This window comes from Rhinoderma darwinii, chromosome 7 (genome assembly GCF_050947455.1).
Source record: "Rhinoderma darwinii isolate aRhiDar2 chromosome 7, aRhiDar2.hap1, whole genome shotgun sequence".
Lineage (NCBI taxonomy): Eukaryota > Metazoa > Chordata > Amphibia > Anura > Rhinodermatidae > Rhinoderma > Rhinoderma darwinii.
In genome coordinates, this window is record NC_134693.1 from 22,880,191 (window position 1) to 22,900,098 (window position 19,908).

The 19,908-nt window shown below is 39.7% G+C and overlaps 2 protein-coding genes across 2 annotated transcripts in view; both read right to left on the minus strand.

Moving 5' to 3' along the window:
* LOC142657685 (calcium-activated chloride channel regulator 1-like) overlaps nt 1-19,908 on the minus strand; it is a 1,094,600-nt gene that overhangs the window by 836,718 nt on the left and 237,974 nt on the right. The window lies entirely within an intron of this gene.
* The window catches only part of TRABD2B (TraB domain containing 2B), a 208,279-nt gene that overhangs the window by 81,437 nt on the left and 106,934 nt on the right, over nt 1-19,908 (minus strand). The window contains exon 4 of the mRNA XM_075832962.1: nt 16,383-16,557. Coding sequence (XP_075689077.1) covers nt 16,383-16,557 — 175 coding nt within the window. The remainder of the gene's footprint in view (nt 1-16,382; nt 16,558-19,908) is intronic.

The following is a 19,908-nucleotide window of genomic DNA, read 5'->3' on the forward strand; positions in this document are numbered from 1 at the left end:
AACGGTTGGCAGTCTTTGTAGCCTCTCTCCACTCTGTCAGATAATAGATGAAGGTCCCTAATGGGAGACCCTCCTCCTATATGAATTGAAAATTCCATGATTGGGTATTTGAAAATTGGTTTTCCAAACCAGACAACCATGTAGATATCATGTCCACATAGACTCGAATAGATGGATGTCAGTAAACAAGTTCCGCCCTAACCAGACGCCCCATAAAGAACACCCCTGTACTCTATATTACAGGACAGATGCATTCTTCTAAATGAAAGTTTATGTTCCCATTAAATAACGGCGACATCTGTAGACCGATGTCAATGTATCTAATTAGTTGACTTACAACCATTTTAAAATATCGCACAATCTTGTTTCTTCTTTTCTCAGGTTCCTGATTGGTTCATGGTTCAATGATCTAGACACATGCAATACTTAAAATAGTTTTTGCTATTTTTGTGTACTTGGTGGGACATCAGAAATCCATGAGGTCCATCATCAAGGCTTGTGTGGGGGAGGCAATATAAGTTCTGGTACCCAGGGTTCAGTCCAGAGGTGCAAATTGAAGATCCCCAATACAAAATCTGTACCGGGAAACCCCACCCTACTATGCTATATACTATAATACTGTCATCGTCCTATGTGGCCGAGGAGCTTTTGGGCTGCCTCAGACACCAGGGCCCAGGTGAAGCAGCCAAATCTGCAACCCATAACTACATCCCTGGTCTACAATACATTTCCAGTTTGGCCATACACCTGGACCTAGTCCTCTGATTGGTCAGCTTGTACATGTCATCTAAAGATGACTATATAAATAGGTCAAAACAAGAATTTTCTACAATAGTTGTCCCTTGTTATTTGAATTACAAAAACATATTTTTATTATATTAAAAACATTTTAATCAGCATTAACAGGGCTTGATATGTGTGAGAATGTCAAATGTTTTAGATTATTTTAAGGCCATAAAAAAGTATAAACGTCCAGTAAAACAGTAAAATTAAAATGCTATCATAAAATATCACTGATCTTAACCTGCCTTCTGCTTTATTATTTTTGGCTTATCAGATACCAGATTAAAGGAATTTTCAGGAATTTTTGAAAAAGTGCAACATTATCTAGTTGAGCTCTGTGTGGATCAGAAATCCTCTATATGATACTCCGTGTCGAGTCTAAAGTCAGGGATGGCCTTAGGAGGGTAATGGTGGTTTGCAAAGAAAACAGTTTATTTAAATTGCGTGGCAGCAATAAGCAAAGCTGGTCCTTGTAGGGAAAAGAAAAACAAAATTAAAATGTTCTGCTGGCATAACATGTAATTAATTTACCAAGATCATTTGCAGGAACAACAATTCCACATCCAAGCAACACAATGTGGCGAATGAGGATAAATAACAGATTGGTTTACAAATCTGTCCCTGTACTGCATGGCTTTGAACATCTACATAGGATGCCAGGGACGGTCTACCCTGCCAGATGAAGTACAGAAACAAACGCTATACAAAAACACTTACCAGCAGTGTAAATCAACAGCGCTAAAGTCCATGACTATTCGTAATATTTTGTTTTTGCTGGTAAGTGGAGTGACTAATCAATTCAGGGTCTCATAACTTGCCATCAGCCAAGGTCTCCCTCAAGGTCAACTAAAGCCAATAAAATACCAGTTGTTTTTAGGAAGACGTGGCAAACTTATCGAGGGTGCACAGAATACATTGCACCCCTACCTGCCACATAAGACCTTGATATTTCATGTGAGAAGGTTTTCCAGGCATTGAAGCAGATATCCTACCTATAATACTTTTGTCTTTTTTGACACAAAAGAATTTAACATGAAATAATATTTTCATGAGCCTAAAAGTAAAAAAAAACAAAAAACATCATAACTAATGTACCTCAACAATTCACACCTCCATTGGTTTCCCCAGTCCCTTGTTTACAATCCAGTGTCAAGATGTGTCCTTCGTAGTGACTGTGGGGGCCGGTAGCTGCCACAAGATATGACGTCACTATGAAGAACATGACATCAGGACAGGCTGTGTTTGACTGCCACCTGAAGTCATCACTATAGAAGACAACATGATACTGGGAGCTGAAGCGAGCAGTGTGGGCCGAGAAGTGTTCAACCACTTCTCGCACCATAACGTAACCTTACGTCATGGCGTGGAACGAGAAGACTCCACACACTGCAGGTAAGACACAGCTGACACCTCACACTAATGGCTGGGAATAGCAATAACGCTAATTTTGTCCATTTAACTCCTTATACAGCGACCGCGGCATCTATGCTGTTAGAAAGACGGGGGGTGCTCCCTCTGTGACTCCATGAGACCACATCGCGGGGTGCCGATGATTGTCATGGCAGCCTAGTTTCCTACTGAAGGCCCCCAGTTCTGCTATATTGCTATTAAGCCTTACCAGAGTCCCCTAAAGTAATGTAATCAATAAAATGAATACACATAATTGGTCTGTAAAAGTCAGAACTATTCTAATATAACGATATGGCTCCCAGACTATGGCGGCACGTTTTTTTTTAACAAATAGGTTTTTTGGGTAAGTAGCAAAGAACACAAAAACGATATAAATTTGGCATTGCCATAATCTTATTTGACCCGCAGAATAAGGTTAACATGTCGTATTTACAGCACGGTGAACGCCATATAAACAAAACCCCCCCCAAAAAATCACACAGTTTGCTTATGAGCTGCTCTACTCTCTGGTAGCCATTCTTTTTATTACCAGGAGGTAAGGTCATCAATAGCATATATCCCACATAAGGCTACATTCACACGAACGTGGCCAACCTCGGACGTGGAAAAACGGCTGTTTTTTCACGTCTGAGGTGGACCCGTGCGGGAAGCGTTATCTTGCATTCCCAATGGACTAAAGTCTATGGAGGGATGCATGAAGCACAAAAAAATAGGACATGTTCTGTATTTTTCATGGACCCTTCACACAAAACAACGGTCATGTGAACGGCCCCATTGAAATACATGAGTCCGTGTGACGGCCGTAGTTTTAATGTCCATCACACGGACGTCATACACGCTCGTCTGAACGAGCCCTTGGATAGATAGTCCCTGGTTGCTGTGTGGCCACTCGAGATAAGAATCCCAACTTAGGCTGCCTCTCTTATGGGGAATATGAACCCATGCAAGACTCTCTCTATCAAAACCCCTATCATGTTACCATAACTTAAAAAGGACGGGAAACCAGCCTGATGGCCATGCTGCTCCTCTACCTTACAATTAATGGGAAGGATCTATTTGAGACCAAGTTGGGGTCCTCAACAAAAAACATTCAAGGTTTTTTTAGAAAATAACCCGTAATGTTGCAATGGTTCAGAAAGGCTGACTGCTTTCCTAGATAAAAAATATTGTACTGGAAATTTTCTTTAAAAGGATGACCATAACTTTGCGCAAATTATAGAACTTACTAAGGTAAGGAAGAGGTTAAGAGTCTTAATAGTTTTTAGGACTGGTATTTGCTAGTGAAATGTCTGAGATCCTACGGTTCTCCTCTCCTGTGCAGGAATTCAGCCATACAAAGGGGAAATTGTTCCTAAATAATTCCCGTGAGTTTATTGCAGGATACTTTGAGTAGATGGAGGTTAAAAGCCATTTCTAATGGGTCCAGTTTGACACGGCAAGCACTTGATATTTCAAGCCTGTTACCATAGGTGATGATAAATACACAAGAATTGCAGAAGGTTCAGAGGGATGTCGGAGGTACCGCACTCAAAGACCCTTTTGTATGTTGCATGATAAGTCATGTGACGAGATCACGATAACCAATCTTGCTGCTTGACTGGAAGATGTTATGGCAGATCCCTGTGACCCTGCTAAAACCACAACAATCTCTTAGTAGCACTTAGCATGGGCCTGATGCATGGAATGAAACACAAACAATGAAAATGGTGCAATTGGGACCGTGAACTGTGTGTGAGGGTAAAAAAAATACTGAAATGTAATTAGTTTCCAATGTGAAATGTATAGGACTGTTGATTCTACATGAATAGCTCCATGCCTTTAATAGTATTGTTCCGAAGGAAACTGTTCTTTCATGTCTCTCTTGTTATTTCTTTTTTTTAATTATATGTCTTTATTAATTTAAACTTGACCATAGAAAAAGGGTCATATGATAAAGTGAAGACATATGGTACCTTCAAGATTAAAAAATAGGGAAAATTAGGTATGACCAGTTGACCACTTTAATGTAGACACTATATAAGTATAAGAAAATATTGTTTTTCAGGTAGACCACATCTTGATGGTTTGGAATATTGGGACTGGTCCTTGAAAATTGGGATTATTATGGCATGTTATCAAGGGTATATACCAAAAAAGGGGTTCCATAGCAATATAAAATGCAGAATATGCCCTCGATCATCCTCACCATCATTTGACATCCTTTAAAGAAGACCTATCTACTTTCCGGACATATCTGTCTTAGGAAATACTTATATATTCCCCATGAAATAGCCATGATCGATCATCTTTTCGTAGATCTCTGCGTTGTGCCGTTCCTCTGTTATTCCCCCTAGAAATTTATGAATAAATTCACAACTGGCTGTTGCTATTTCACTTGTGAAAGGGGCGTGTCTCTACACAGTCTCACTCTATCAGCACTCATTGGACAGCGTCAGACTGTGCAGGGACACACCCCCAATTGGTAACACCTAGTTGCATTCATAAATTTCTGGGAGGAATAACAGAGGAATGGCAGAACGCAGAGTTCTAAGAAAAGATGCTCCGGAATTGTTATTTCATGGGGAATACAATTATTTACTAAAATAGACATATCTGGAGAGGTGACATGTCCTCTTTAAAATCCAAAAATCCCATTGGATGAAGTTTTAAAAAGAAAATATGCCCAGAACAGGACATGAGTAGGTGTTGGTCTACACATCAGTTTGTTATCTACAGAAGAGATATATTAATGGTCTGGGACCCAGAGGCTAAAATGTGTCAAGATCTATGGGTGGCCCCATAGTGTGTCCACAGTGATTGTCTACTTTTTAGCCCAACATACAGAAGGATTCAATAGACACTAAGCACTTACCATCGAGATGACTTGCTAGGAGCTGATGGAGATTAACAGACAAACCTATTAGTTGCATAAAGAACATGGTAAAAATTGGGTATGAACCAGACTATTCATTAATTCTTGTTTCTCCATGTTGGTCTGGTTTGTTTAACTACAGTCTAAATTGGAGGACAATTTTACCTCTGAAATCTAAACTTTTTTCTTTTTTTTCTAATAACAGTTCTTATGACATTATTCAAACATAAAAATGAAATGTACCAGAACCCTGCATTGGTTTTAACTTCTAAGCAGAGGGCACTGTGCCAAAAAATTAATTTCCATTCTAACAGCCTAAGTGTATTTGGCTATGGCTCAAATTGAGAAAACTTAAGATTTCTCTTTCAAAAACTGAGCCTATTCCTCTAAAGATGCTAACATGAGTCACTGATTGGTAATAAAGGACACACATTCTTGGGCTGGAAGACTGTGTAATCGATCTCCAATTGCCACATATCTTAAATCGGAGTCTATTAGCTTGCAGCTAAAATTGAGCAAGCCATCTGGACAATGCACAGTGAATCAGAAATATTTCCTTGTCTATGAAGAACTTTTACAGCATTTCCAGTACCTGGAATGTTCAGTGACCTTTACCTCCACTTTCCATATTCACTAGGGAATTATGGGCTCTACATGCACAATTCAGGACTTACAAATTATTTTTAAAGAATAAACTCATGACAATTATGAAATTCACCGATGGCATCAATTACACTGTATACATTTCTGCTGTCAAAAATAACCCCTGTATATACCATGGTGAGTGCCTCCGTCCAGAGACATAACTATATGGGGTCAGAGGTTATGGTCACACCTGGGCCCTGGAACCAAAAAAGTTCTTCTGCCAAATATGAGGAGACAATTACTACAAATTATGAGTGAGTTGGGGGACCCTGTTATAGATTTTGCACTGTAACCCAGGAATTTCAAGTTTTATCTCTGCCACTGATGCTGCTACAAAGTACATGAGGCTGGGGGTCAAAGCTTAGGATGGACTCATAGCTAGTCCCAATGGGCAGTCTTGACCTACATAAGGCTCTCCTTCTCATTTTTGGGATAGCCGCAAGGAAGCGTGACTTCTGCTGTTAGGGAGCCATTGAAATTGCATTGCATTTTAATTAATAAATGTGCAACTAGCCATATTTTTACTATTGGACCCCCATGTTCTTTGAGTTCTTCATGTATAAAGAGTATATACTATTACAATGTATATTAATATGTATATAGTTATATAATAATAATAATAATTAAAAAAAAAGAAGCCTTATGTGAGATCTACAGAACTACAAACTTGTCATGGTGACATGTCAGAAGTTTTGATTGGTGGGGGTCCAAGCACTGAAGCAAGGAAGCGGCAGAAGCGCTCGTGTAAGCACTGTGCCGCTTCGTTTCATAGACTTTCTATTGAGCCCGTACACCACTACATTGATTCTGCCGCTTCATTTTAGGGATTGGTGGGGGTCTCAGTGCTTGGACCCCCACCAATCAAAACTTGTGACATGTCACTATGATATGTCAGAAGTTTGTTGAATGTTTACTTACCCTTTAAACCTAGTAAACTTATCAAAGGTTGGACATTTTACTTATCATTTTTTGCGTCCCCCATTAAGCAAATAAATTGAAAAGATCCAAACCAGAAACCTGATCTGTAGACAGCACTGTTTTGGCATAATTGCCCCTTATCAGTACAGAGTAGGGTTCTGGTTGGCTGAATGAGATGCTTTTGATAGGTGGCACTAGAGAGACTATTTTCTTCCATCTGGAGGTGAGTTTTTTTGCATACTTTTCCTAGGGAGCGTTGCTCTTTAGACTCCATACCAGTTGGATCTCCGCAAGGAGAATCAGTACCCTCCTAGAGCTACCCCTTATTCAGAAAAGTCCCTCCTTCCTTCCTTGACTTTCTTGTGAGTGCGTTGGTGGAGTACGTTTTTGATTGACACTCAAACATGTAGTCCACTGATGCACTCGTGTTTGGTGGAGTAAAACATCATTACAATAGTACATTAATAAAGGCATGATTCCACATGGACTATGGGTATAAGTGTTCCCTTCATTCCCGATTGAGGTAGTTTCATTCGCAGCACAGTGGGAGGAATCATGCGGAAACCTACTCAAAAAAATATATGGAACTCTTGGTGAGTCACAATAACATCACTTTACAGCAGGAATACAAGGAAGGATCCAGCGCCCAAAAATTGAGGAGTAAACTTTTAAAAAGGAAACTGGGTTCCAATCTTATTTGAGAAAATGTTTAAAAATAGGAACAAATATCCAAGTGCAAAAGGTGGATAGAAAAGTGTGCACGCTGCCTACGCGTTTCAGACGGCCACAGCATCCTTAATCATGGCTTGATGGCATTGCATAGTGTCCATTCACATCAATGGGGTGTCTTTGTAATGTAGGACAGGACATGTCCTCCAGATTAATAGATGCTCTTGGTACTCTCTCTCTCCAATGTGGCCAAGAGATTAGGAAAATGAAAAGAGGATCTCCCTCTAATTACTCAAAATTTCCTATTATGGTGTATAAAAATGGATTTTATAAACAAGACATGCCCTTCAAGCCCATACACATTAGCTTTATGTTGGTAAATGGCACTTAAATTGAAGAAATCCACATACAATCTAATGAGTCAATGAGTGTCCCGGAGTGTGAACCCTTACCGATCACAGATTGATGGTCTATCCTAGGTAAAAACATCTTAGGATAGGCCATCAATATGTTTTCCTGGACAACCCAAGTAATTTAACTCCAATTAAGAGATCTCCTAAAAAGGACATTTTACAACGAATGTCCATAAATTGAGAAGTGACCAAGCATGCGTAGCCACCTCTCCACTGTGAAAGTTCTCAACATTGGTTGGACTCCTATCTGCTAGTTCTCCACCATTGTGATTTTTCCTAAAAGTCCTTCACCAGAAAACCACTTCATCTATTTCACAAATTCCATTAAATGATGATATAGATGCTTTCAATTGCTGAGTGAATGTTTACAGAACCAAAAGAAGAAAATGGTCACCTGGTCATGTGTTGACTCCGCTCTATCCCACCTGTGTATTAACACCCAACATTAGGCACAAAATATATACAATACACTTAAACTGTAAAGTAAGCAGAGTCTGCATGTTGTCCCACTCAACATAGTCAAACAAGCAAAGTAATCATGAAGAGATTAAAACGAGAAGAAACATCAGCAAAACACATAAACCCTGGATTCTGAGAAGGTTTGTCAGTTCAACTAGGCTAATTAATTAATCCTGTACATCTGGATAGGATAAATAGGCTCTGAGGCCCCGAAAATGCTGTTTATGGAGAGCAGAGAGTGTCTAGGTACTCAGAGGCCAGGTGTCATTTTCATTATTTTCATCGCAGGAACCCCACAATGTTTATAAGTTGCTGTTATTAAACTGTTGCATTTGCCCACCAGCAGAAGGCGCTGTTCAACTTGTGTTATATCAGGATCCGATCGCTGTATTTACAAATACATGGCAGCAACACATACGACAGTAGAAGTCTACAACTTGATTTTGTGTCATGATTGGAATAAATCTATCCTTATTTCTATTAGTCATACGTTACTGATAAGGGGGAGCATCTATCTATCTATCTATCTATCTATCTGTCTGTCTGTCTGCCTGCCTATCTATCTATCTATCTATCTATCTATCTATCTATCTATCTATCTATCTATCTATCTATCTATCTATCTATCTATCTATCTATCTATCTATCTATCTATCTATCTATCTATCTATCGTAAAGAATGCAGCACTGTATATAGAAAGTTTGGGTGCAAACCAGGGGAGTAGCTAAGGGCTCATGGGCCCGGATGCAAAAGTTCTTCTTGGGCTTTCAGCTGCATCGCTGGTTCTCCTAAGTGTCCCAACAATGCAGCACTAGCAGCCAGGGGCGTCACTAAGGTCCTAAAACGTTAGGGGAAATAGCCCCAATACATATACCCCCCCCCCAAAAAAATAAATAAATGTGTGTGCATGTATGTATATGTGTATATAGGAGACAGAATATCTATAGCACTACTACCCTATAGCTATGGATAGGATTAGATACAGTGGCTTAGCAGACAGTATCACACATGATTGGATTAGATACAGTAGCTCACCAGAGAGTATCACACATGATAGGATTAGATACAGGGCTCAATTCGCTGACATTGCGACTTCAGCGCTGGACCCAGGAAAGGTAAGAATAATAATTGCTTTGCTTTTTGTGTTACTAATTATTTTTGTGTTTGTGTTTTTTTACAGGTTCGGTTGTTGGACTGCGTCGGATTCGAGGACTACTTAGATAATGGTGTTTTTTTATTCTCAATAAAATGGTTAATGAGGGTTGTGTGGGGGTTTTTGATTTCAATAAAATATTTTTTCTGTGTATTTGTATTTTTTTTTAAACTTTATTAATACCGCCTTAGTAATAGCTGCTGACTGATTGACAATGTCCATTACTATGGCGAGGGTTAATGTTAGCCAGTAAAACCCTAACACTAATCCCCATTATTACCCCGGTACCCACCACCAAGGGGTACCGGGAAGAGCTGGGTACGATCCAGTACCTGACCATCTCCAGTGATGGCCGGGTACTGGGGTGGCCGCAGGCTGGTGTTATTAGGCTTGGAAAGGCCAGAAATAGTGGCCCTTCCGACCCCGGTAATGCTAGGCTGCTGCTGTGTTGTATCTGGCTGGTTTTGAAAATGGGGGAGCCCCACATAGTTCTTTCCAATAATTTTTTTTATTTTTATTTTTTTAAATGATGTGGGGATCCCCCCCATTTTTTCATAACCAGCCAGATACAACATAGCAGCAGCAGCAGCAGCAGCCTAGCATTACCAGGGTGGGAAGGGCCACTGTTTTCGGCCTTTCCCAGCCTAATAGTACCAGCCTACGGCCACCCCAGTGCCCGGCCATCACCACAGATAGTCGGGTACTGGATCGTACCCAACTCTTCCTGGCATCTGAACCTGTAAAAAAACACAAACATAAAAAAACAAAAACATTAGTAACACATGTGGTAGGCTTAGATACAGGGACATGTGTGATACTGTCTGCTGGACCCTGTATCTAACCCTACCACAAGGTAGGCTTAGATACAGGGTCAAGCAGACAGTAATCTTATATACAGTATAAGGTTACTGTCTGCTGGAGCCTTGTATCTAAGCCTACCATGTGGTAGGCTTAAATACAGGACTCATCAGACAGGATCACACATGGGCCATGTATCTAAGCTTACCATGTTGTCATGGTAAGATGCTTAGATACAGGGCCACAGAAGACAGTAATATTATACAGTATAACATTACTGTCTGCTAGTGCCCTGTATCTAAGCCTACAGGGCCCATCAGACAGGTTCACACATGGACTATCTATCTATCTATCTATCTATCTATCTATCTATCTCATATCTATCTATCCCATATCTATCTATCTCATATCTATCTATCCCATATCTATCTATCCCATATCTATCTATCTATCTATCTATCTATCTATCTATCTATCTATCTATCTATCTATCTATCTATCTATCTATCTATCTATCACGTATCTATCTATCTATCTATCTATCTATCTATCTATCTATCTATCTATCTATCTATCTATCTATCTATCTATCTATCTATCTATCACGTATCTATCTATCTATCACGTATCTATCTATCTATCTATCTATCTATCTATCTATCTATCTACCTACCTACCTACCTACCTACCTATCTATCTATCTATCTATCTATCTATCTATCTATCTATCTATCTATCTATCTATCTATCTATCTATCTATCTATCTATCTATCTATCTATCTATCTAGATAAATGACACGGAGAGATGAATGCAGTCTACAGAGGATGATCTAACTAATTACCTCCATTTTTACCAGAAAATCTGAGACTTTAATAAAACTTTTATACATTGCCATTTACAGCTAATTTCATTAACAAGTAGTAAAGCAAAATAAGAAATTACATATATAAAATACCCAACTGCCTAATTAAAGCTGAAGACAGGAACTTCTGCCAAATTCACAGACAAATCCCATAATTCTGCATTGCATTGCAGTCACTTTTACATAGCGCTTGATGCTAAGCCTGGACTGGCAACCTGACAATGAAGGCCTCGGCCTTTGGGCTTTAAATCATCCATTCCTGTTTAATACGATATCTGTGCCTACAGCTAAAAATGCACATGTGTATGTAAACTGGCAATGGGGCAAAAGAAACAACTGCCCAGAACTGCAACCACTTAGTGAATAACATGAACCAGCACACTTGCCAACTGCGAGAATCGGACTGCAAAAGGGGTGAAAATGATGCTAATTTGTATTAGAAAGAAAAGCGAGTTTCTGGATGTTTAAGGGGCATTTAGAGACATAACGGTGTTAAAATGTTCCACGATTTGGAAATTAAAATGTTAGTGAGGACGTTTCACATGAGTGTAATATGGGTGAATACATCCACAAGGCTCGACCGCGGATTTAATAATCTAAACTAACATCTTCACAGCTCCCATGCTGTTTAGGCTTGGGAGCTGGTGACTATAGGGTATGTCCCCTTAAGGGATTTACCCAGCAGGCTTATCCCCTAGGTAGGGTGGGGTTGTTGGGAGTATCCTGGGTGGTAAATTAGGCTACATGGGGGAGTTGCTTCCTCTTGGACCCCCCTTTGGATCGTGGAAGGAACCCTCCCGCCCGCCCGCCCTGAGAAGTTGTATTTCAAGGGCTTGTAACATTGTTAAGAATGTTGTAGTCTTCTGTCAGTTCAAATTCTGTTAAGGTATGTAACTTGGTTGGTTGGCAAGTGTGCCTTTGTGTTCTGTATGTAAATTATATTTTATTCCCTTTGTCCCTTTGTTTCTTTGTTCCTAGTCACAGCTGGCGGTGTGGAGGGGCCTTGTCCGGTCAAGCTAGGGACAACGGGAGTACAGTCACCTGCCGTATCAACTAGGACGTGCCCACCGCGGCAGCGGTGGTGTGGCACGCGAGGTGACGGTTATTGTCAACGAGATCAAGATCTTCCGGTTTTAGCTGCGGACAAGGTTTTTCCCTCCATGCTATAAATAATAAAGCTGTGGCCTACCCCCACTTTATACCCACGCTCAGTCTATTGTGTCAGTTATTTGGAGAAGACAGACTGTTTCATTTATATCCCTTTAGTCTCATAGGGATCTATGCTGTTAGTTTGGGTGATTAGATTTGCAGTCTGATTTATGTTGTAAACACATAAGTCTAATTATACAATTATGATTGGTGTCAGATCCTATTGACATCGGTGGGATTTGCTGAGAATTACGTTTTCTTTGCATTAAAAACACTTCTACTGGTGAGGGGGGGCCCAATAAAAATATTTTGCCAATGGGGTCTTCACCAACCTTGATCTGGCCCTGGCTGTTTAAATGGTCTTTAATAAATGTATCTATCGAACATGATCATCACCTGCCTAAAAGATGAATTGTATAAAAAAAAACAAAAAAACATTATAGAGCATAGATCTTCAGCAAAATACTCCTGAATTTAAATGGACATCGGTTTTTCGACATGGTATGTATGGTTAAACGTAGCTTAACTCACGCCCAATCAGCGTAAGAAACAAACCACAGCAGTAAATGAAATTCAAGTAGTCCAATTATTGCTATCAAACTTCATGCGGATATGTTCCTCTAAATTAAATTCTTGCCTGACTTCTCTATCTTTTCACTCCCAGTCTGCCATAGATAAAGCTTTGCAATTAATTCATAGACTATCCTATGCTGTAGAGCCAAACAGGAAAGGAGATACAGGAAGAGAGCATTAACTATGCATTTTTCTGAAGCCTAGGTGACTTTGTGACTAAAGGCCCTATTACACTGGGTGATTATTGGGCAGACAAGCGTTCATAGAACGTGTAAATAGGGCAGCGATCAGTAGATGAACGAGCAAATGCGGCCGGTGTAATACCAGAATTGCTAAAAAATGACTGCTGAATATAGAGGACAAAAGGTCAGGAGTATAAGTAGTTGATATTGGAAAAAAAACATGCACAGGGTGGTCTAACACTTTGGGTGTATTCCGACGTTTCAATCACCGTTTTATTTAGGGAAAATAGTGACAAAAAACATAATATATCCGCAACATGTGAACACTGCCGAAGCTTTATCATATATTTAATTTTGTTCGACAGCATTCTACGAGCCCATAATGTACTTCCATGTGTCTCCAATTTTGCACCATATGGCGGCACACAGAAAGCTTATGTGTCTGTAATACGGATCCGTAGGCATTCTGTGAGCCTCCATACAGGACCAAGTGGGATAGGGAGAGATAAGACTGAAAATAATCTTTGTATAGCGAAACAATATATGTTGCTGCTTTATAAATAACAGGAAACAAACAATTAACCGGCATAATAATTTTGTAAAATTGTATTAGTAAAATAAAATTACAAAAGTTGCAAAATCGCTAGGTTATATGTATTGTATACCTGTCTTCTAGCACTTATGAATTCTCTCTGCAGCATGCACCACAGTTCTAAACCAATAAACTAAGTTTATACTAAACCTATATACTAAACACAAAGCAGAACTTGCAATTAATCTTGTTCAATGAGAATTTATCCGCAGTTAGCAGTGCAAGGTCAACGGTGATGGCGAGGAAGTCCCAAACCGGCCCCTCTGTAAGATAACGGCTGCTTCCCCTTAGAATGAAAGCTCTTGTGAAAGTCTGGACGTCTCTCCAGGAATCACACATGTCCATGGCTCTGCTTCTATAATCTAAACAAGGAAAGCTTCTGTGTGTGAACGGATTCTGAATTAATTCTATAATTAATATTAATGGCTCTGCCTGTATGGCTTCCTTCAGACTAACAGGGAACAGAAAAATCTTTGTCTGCGAGACGAGATGAAAGGGGAAACGTTTTGTCAAGTCCTGTAATCCAGTAAATGTATAACATGAACCACCCCATGCACCCCTATTTGCATATGGCACCTCCAGCTGAGATAGTGGCCCTGTGAATGATGGTTGTTACCATCTCAAAGAGTCGGGGGTATAATCTTCCTTTACAGTCAGCTCTGGACGTCTGATTAGCATTCACAAGTGGTCTCCAACATTACTGCCTTTGAAGTGGGTAACCCTGAGTTTAATCCTACTTTCAGCAGCTCATTGTTTTTTTTTGGCAGGCCATCTTCTTTCCTTGGGGCTCTATAACAAAAAAATGGTTTCCATGGCAAGAAGTAAAATTTGGCTGCTTTATGAATAAACTTTTTCTCCTTCGTCATTCTAGCAAATATGGTATATAAAGAAAGAAGCGTTTTGTTTGATATTGTGTTGGTTTTTCTAACACTGGGTCATGTTCCGCATACTCTGACAGCCATAACATTTACTTATCTTTTGTCCCTAACGTTCTTAGACAAGAACATTGTTCTTAAAGGTCTACTAACTCTAAAAAGCATAAATGTTCTGCTTAAAGAAAGAATAATTTGAGATATTGCCTTCTCCTGCACCCCTGCTAAAAAGCAGAGAGCTACCTCTCTGCGCAATTACTCTTACCTCATCTGAAGGACATCAAGTCAGAACTGTGGCCAAAAAGGTGAAATCGTGATAGCCCTGTTGCAACTCATAATCCATTTAGAGTTCTTCCGCAAAACAAGTTTGTCAAATTGTCTATCCCTATGTACATGTTGAGTTTATCCCTTCTAAGAAACCTTGACCTTATCCCTTCTAAGGAATCTGTTCCACTACTTAGAAGACTCCAGAGTATCGGACTGAAGTTCCTTGGGCCCAACAGAGGAGATGATTCTGAGGGCACATCCTCCATCTATATAGAACATGTTCATGTCCACTTTCAATTCCATCATAGTCCTTGGTCTTATCATTGTACACACGGGACATATCATCAGTAAGGTCTCTTAGGTAATCTGTGAATCATCCCATAGTGGCAAGTGATTGGTTCCAATGAGCTCCATTACTGTGTTAGAGCCTGGGCCAACCGGAGGATCCTCTGGTTCACTGGTGAGCCAATCTAATCCTGATCATGTCTGTAGGCAGTGATCTTAGTTACTACGTTACATGGCACACTCTTGCACTTGGATGGTCTATCTCAAAAGCTGCCCACGATAGCCCAATAGTTCTCAAGAACCTTCTGTTTTGGCGGGATCTACAGTACCAACAATCTTATACCTGTCAGATAGTCCTGGATATCAGTAATCATGGGAACTATAGATTATTTCCATTAGATTTTTAATGGCCAATCCTTATTATTTTTTTACCAACATAATTGGTGTTGGAGGTGTCTGGAAGTTGCATCATCTCCTATCTCCATAGATATGCATATTTGGCAAGGTCAAACTGAGATTTCCGATGTCCATGCTCCGCATTCAAACTCTGAGACTACAGCTGACCATACAAATGAGATAGTTGACGGCTAAACATCGGCTATCAAGAGACAGTAGTGCTGCCCCCATACACAAGAGATTGTTGGATGATCCAACTGTAGGGAAGTTATATAGGAATTGGAATACTATATATTGCTCGGGTATTCTACTTGCCATATATATTATGTATACATTTTATATGTATCATGCTTAGTCTCTGTGCACATCCTATTTTTGGCCCAGCTGTAACGTATTCGTCTAGAAAACTCCTGATGTATTAGTTAGACATAGGCTGACAGATACCTTAACAGTACCATCCGTCACCATAGAATTAAACGTCATGATATCTCATCACCCTGTTCATGACATGTATGTTAAACGGATACCATTATAGTCTATGGGTGATGGATGGCAAAAAATTCCAAAAATGCATATGTCGCCCCTCGACTCTAATAATAGTAACTATTTAATATATACGTCATGAAAAGTTATTGAAAATCCCATGAGGTCTATATTTAACATACACCTGAGACGGATGCCATACAGTGGACCTCACCCATAGACTTCATGTTGAAAATAATATACTGCTCATTATATATTTTTTGCAGGATCCCTTGGGTTGGAAAGACACATACCAGCCTGACAGAGACCAAATCGACACTCTTTAAGCCTCTGTTGGACTAATGGAGCACTGTAGACACTTTTAGGGTGTATTTTGGGAGCTTTCCCGATGTTCACGCTATACGTAGGGCGAAGATCTAATAAGACTGAAACAACTCTCTGAATATATGGCTTGGTAACCCAGGTCATGACCATTATTGGTTGCTTTTTCATAGACAAAGAAGAAATAATATCAATATTTAGACTCTCAGGGCAAACGGTGAATCCTATTTTTGGGAAAAGGATTAATAGTTCAATACTAAACATTTGTATATAGCAAACTGCAAAAATATTACAATACCTGCACCAAAGGCAAAAAAGAAAGTCTTGTCCCGGTTCTCTCTCAGAAGACCCATCACTCTTCTTGCCATTCTTTCATTTCTTTTGTATATAAGCTCCTGTCGGAAGTAAATATCTATTTCCTGAGCTGTGACCCGTTCATGTGCTGGAAGAGTGGTGTTGATAAAATTTGGGACCTGGGAGGAAAAAAGACATAGGAAAAATTTGATTCAAATGTAATTATCCTTAATTATTATCCAAAGACACCAGTGATAAGTTTCTAGAATAAAGGAAGATTGAGACATATTGATGGTAACAATAATGCCCTTTGGGGAAGCTTAGATGCTTAATGTGTACTGATTTATTATTGAGTTTAATGGAGCCATATGCAATAAGCTCACATGCTCCCCCTAGTGGTAGCGGCAGGTAGCCAGCATTTTATTAATTATACGGGGAATTTATAAAGCCCTCTACACCAGTTTTCTTGCGTAAAAAAAAGTTGCGATTTGCGAGTTTGCTATTTTTATGCCACCTCCGCCGCTTTTCAAAAGTGGGTGGAGCTTAAAGGGGCCGAGCCAGCCCAGCCCATTAAATGTGCTATAATTCACGACAGAAAACTAGTGTAAATCACAGCACAAATCAAGCTGGCGTAGAATTGATTATCTGAAGCACGAATGGCCAGAGATGCACCTAATTTATTAAGAGGCATGCACCCGTATATAAATTAGGCACATCTCATTCAAACTTTCATTAGATTAAAACTGGCATAAGAAACTCCAGCCTTAATAAATTCCCCCCAAGTATATGCTGGGGGGAATGTAATACTCTGTATGAGATCATTTCATTATAAAGATATATTCAGAAATAATCAGCACGGAACGTTGAACCTCAAAATGGTGGAAAAACGGACACATTTTACTTTAGGTACTGGATTTTTTTAGATTTTTTTTTTGCAGTTATTATGCTGTATGAGGTTTTGTTGTTTGCGGGATGAATTGCACGTTCTACATATATCATTTAATTTAGATAAATTGGGAAAAAAGCAAAAAAAAGTGTGAAAATTTAACATATAGATGAGGCACGATTGGGTAATGACATAGCAATAAGACTTTATACAATATATTCTATCAATTTTGTGAATAACAACAAATCCAACCCAACACCATCAATTACATTCCCGCCGCTCCTTTTATTGGGTCGTGTTGAAATTCAAAGTATTTTCATATGACACGTTACAGCCCGGTGTGGGGCGCTGCCGATGTTGGAGCCTCTAAACTGGACAGGAGAATGCAGACATTAACTGCAAGAATAACCAACAATTTACATTGACTTGCTGAAAAAACTGTCAAAACATTGCAGACAGAGCAGCGGGTAGACCTGGGCAATCTGTCTCTGCCCGGATTGTTTGATGTAAACGGACATTTCTTTATGTTCCATAAAACAAACCCTAATTATGATTGATGGAGCCATGTATAGACCGGCTCACAGCTCACCCGGGAAGGACTGAATGCAAAAGGTAGCCATTCACTCTACCTAAACATCTGACAAAGAAAGATCACAATCAGCACTCATTATACCATATATAGTGCAGGCCGCTTAAATATAGCATTACTCATGTTGCTTTGTGTGTGCCTTGGGGCAAATAATCCCTTCGGGGCCAGATGCCTTTTTAGTAAAACTTTTACATCTACAAAAATGTTTCTTTACATTTTTTCATTTTTGCTAATTTGCACATTCACATTAAAAACAAAAATTAAAGATCAAATTTTTTTTTTGAATCAGCAGAAAGACAAGAAATTCCAGGTCTTATGTTACATACGCAGAGGACTCAGCATTTTACAATATACTGGATTATGAACAGTAATTTGTTATTTTAAAGCCGAGGTCCCTGACTTGTGCTTCTCCGACTGTTGCAAAACTACAACTCCTAGTATACCCTGTAACTTTACTATTTTTAGGTCCCCTTTACATCACGTTTATTAACTGCTTTTAGTATGTATGTCAGGAAATCTCTAGGCATACACGTTAAAAATGTACACCGGGCTCCATCAGACCGACAGGGGTAAAAAAAAAAGTCTTGGGCAGGTATATGTCGGTAGACTCCTTTATTCCGTCCCACCATGGGATTCTGCAAAAAAAACATGCCACGAGGTATACATTTTTTAACATGGTAGCCTATAGGTTACGATTGCCACTGTATGGCAAACGTCATAGGCATATGTTTAACGATAACATCATGGGTTTTTCAATAGCTTTTTATGATGTATACGTTAAACGGATGCCTCTGACGGATGCCTAATAGGGGCATCCATCACCCATAGACCCGAATGGCATCCGTTTAACGTATACGTCATGAATAGGGTCACGAGAGCTCATGACATATGCCACATTTAGTCATCCATCACAGCCTACGTTTATTGCTTTTACGAGCTTGTTATGACGTCCCTGGTGTTTTTCTATTTCCTCTCAGAAGATCCACCAAATGTGTCAAGTGCCAGTGGTCACACATGTCCAGTAGCTCAGTTCCAGCGCCCGGTTCCACTTGTAAACATGGGGCAGGGTGATTCGGGGTGTGCAGGCAGCCAATAAGAAAATGCGCACTAGGAGCGGCATCTTCTCGCCAGCACTGGACACATTAGGTGGATGTTCTAAACGGGAATCAAAAAGAGACCAGTGGGTACAAGGACAAATATGTAACTAGACATAGGAACATTTTTGTCAAATGATTCCAATAGAAAAATATTTATGTACTGTGTGATCTAAGGACTAGTTCACACAGTGGATTTTGAGTGGCTGGTCCCGCCACAAAATCCGCCGCGGAACTATTCCTGCCGGCGGCAGAAAGATTCCACCCTCCAATTGATATCAATGGGAGGTTCGGTCGGAATCTGCCCGAAGAACGGGCAATACGCTTCCTTATTTTTTTTAGCGGGAAAATTAAGCATCTGACTCCCATTGAAATGAATGGGTGGCGGAATTTTCCTCTGTGTGAACATACCCGAACAGAGTAATATTTATTTGTTGGACAACCCCTTTAATTTTATTGAATCTGCCCTACTGGAGAAGATGAGATCATTGAGAAGGACATCCTAGGAGTTTGGTACAATTATGAAGGTCAGGGTACAGAAACAAATCTGCGGCTAAACAAGTAGATCACTTCATTAGATACATATAACATCATTAAGGCATTGTTTTGACAACTTTTTATTAGAATTGGTTATAAAAGAGTTAGGGATTATCATGGAAAATACTAAAAAAGGTTGTGTCATCAAGACAAACCTTGCATTTAAACTCGGTTGTGGTGGGCCATACATTTGTACGCCGCTGGAAATGTAGTAAAAAATTTACTGTCCGGGTCTAACATAGCAAGAAGAGCTTTCCACTCTAGCTAATAGGGGGGAATCCTGAACAAATAAACCCCCTCTCTGGCATCATATGGATACCTAATAGGGCATATGGAAAGGAATTGTTCCATGCAATTCAATAGCAATAGAAAGTAATAGGTCCACCGTTGCAAAATTGTGTTATAAATTGTATTTTTTCTAAGA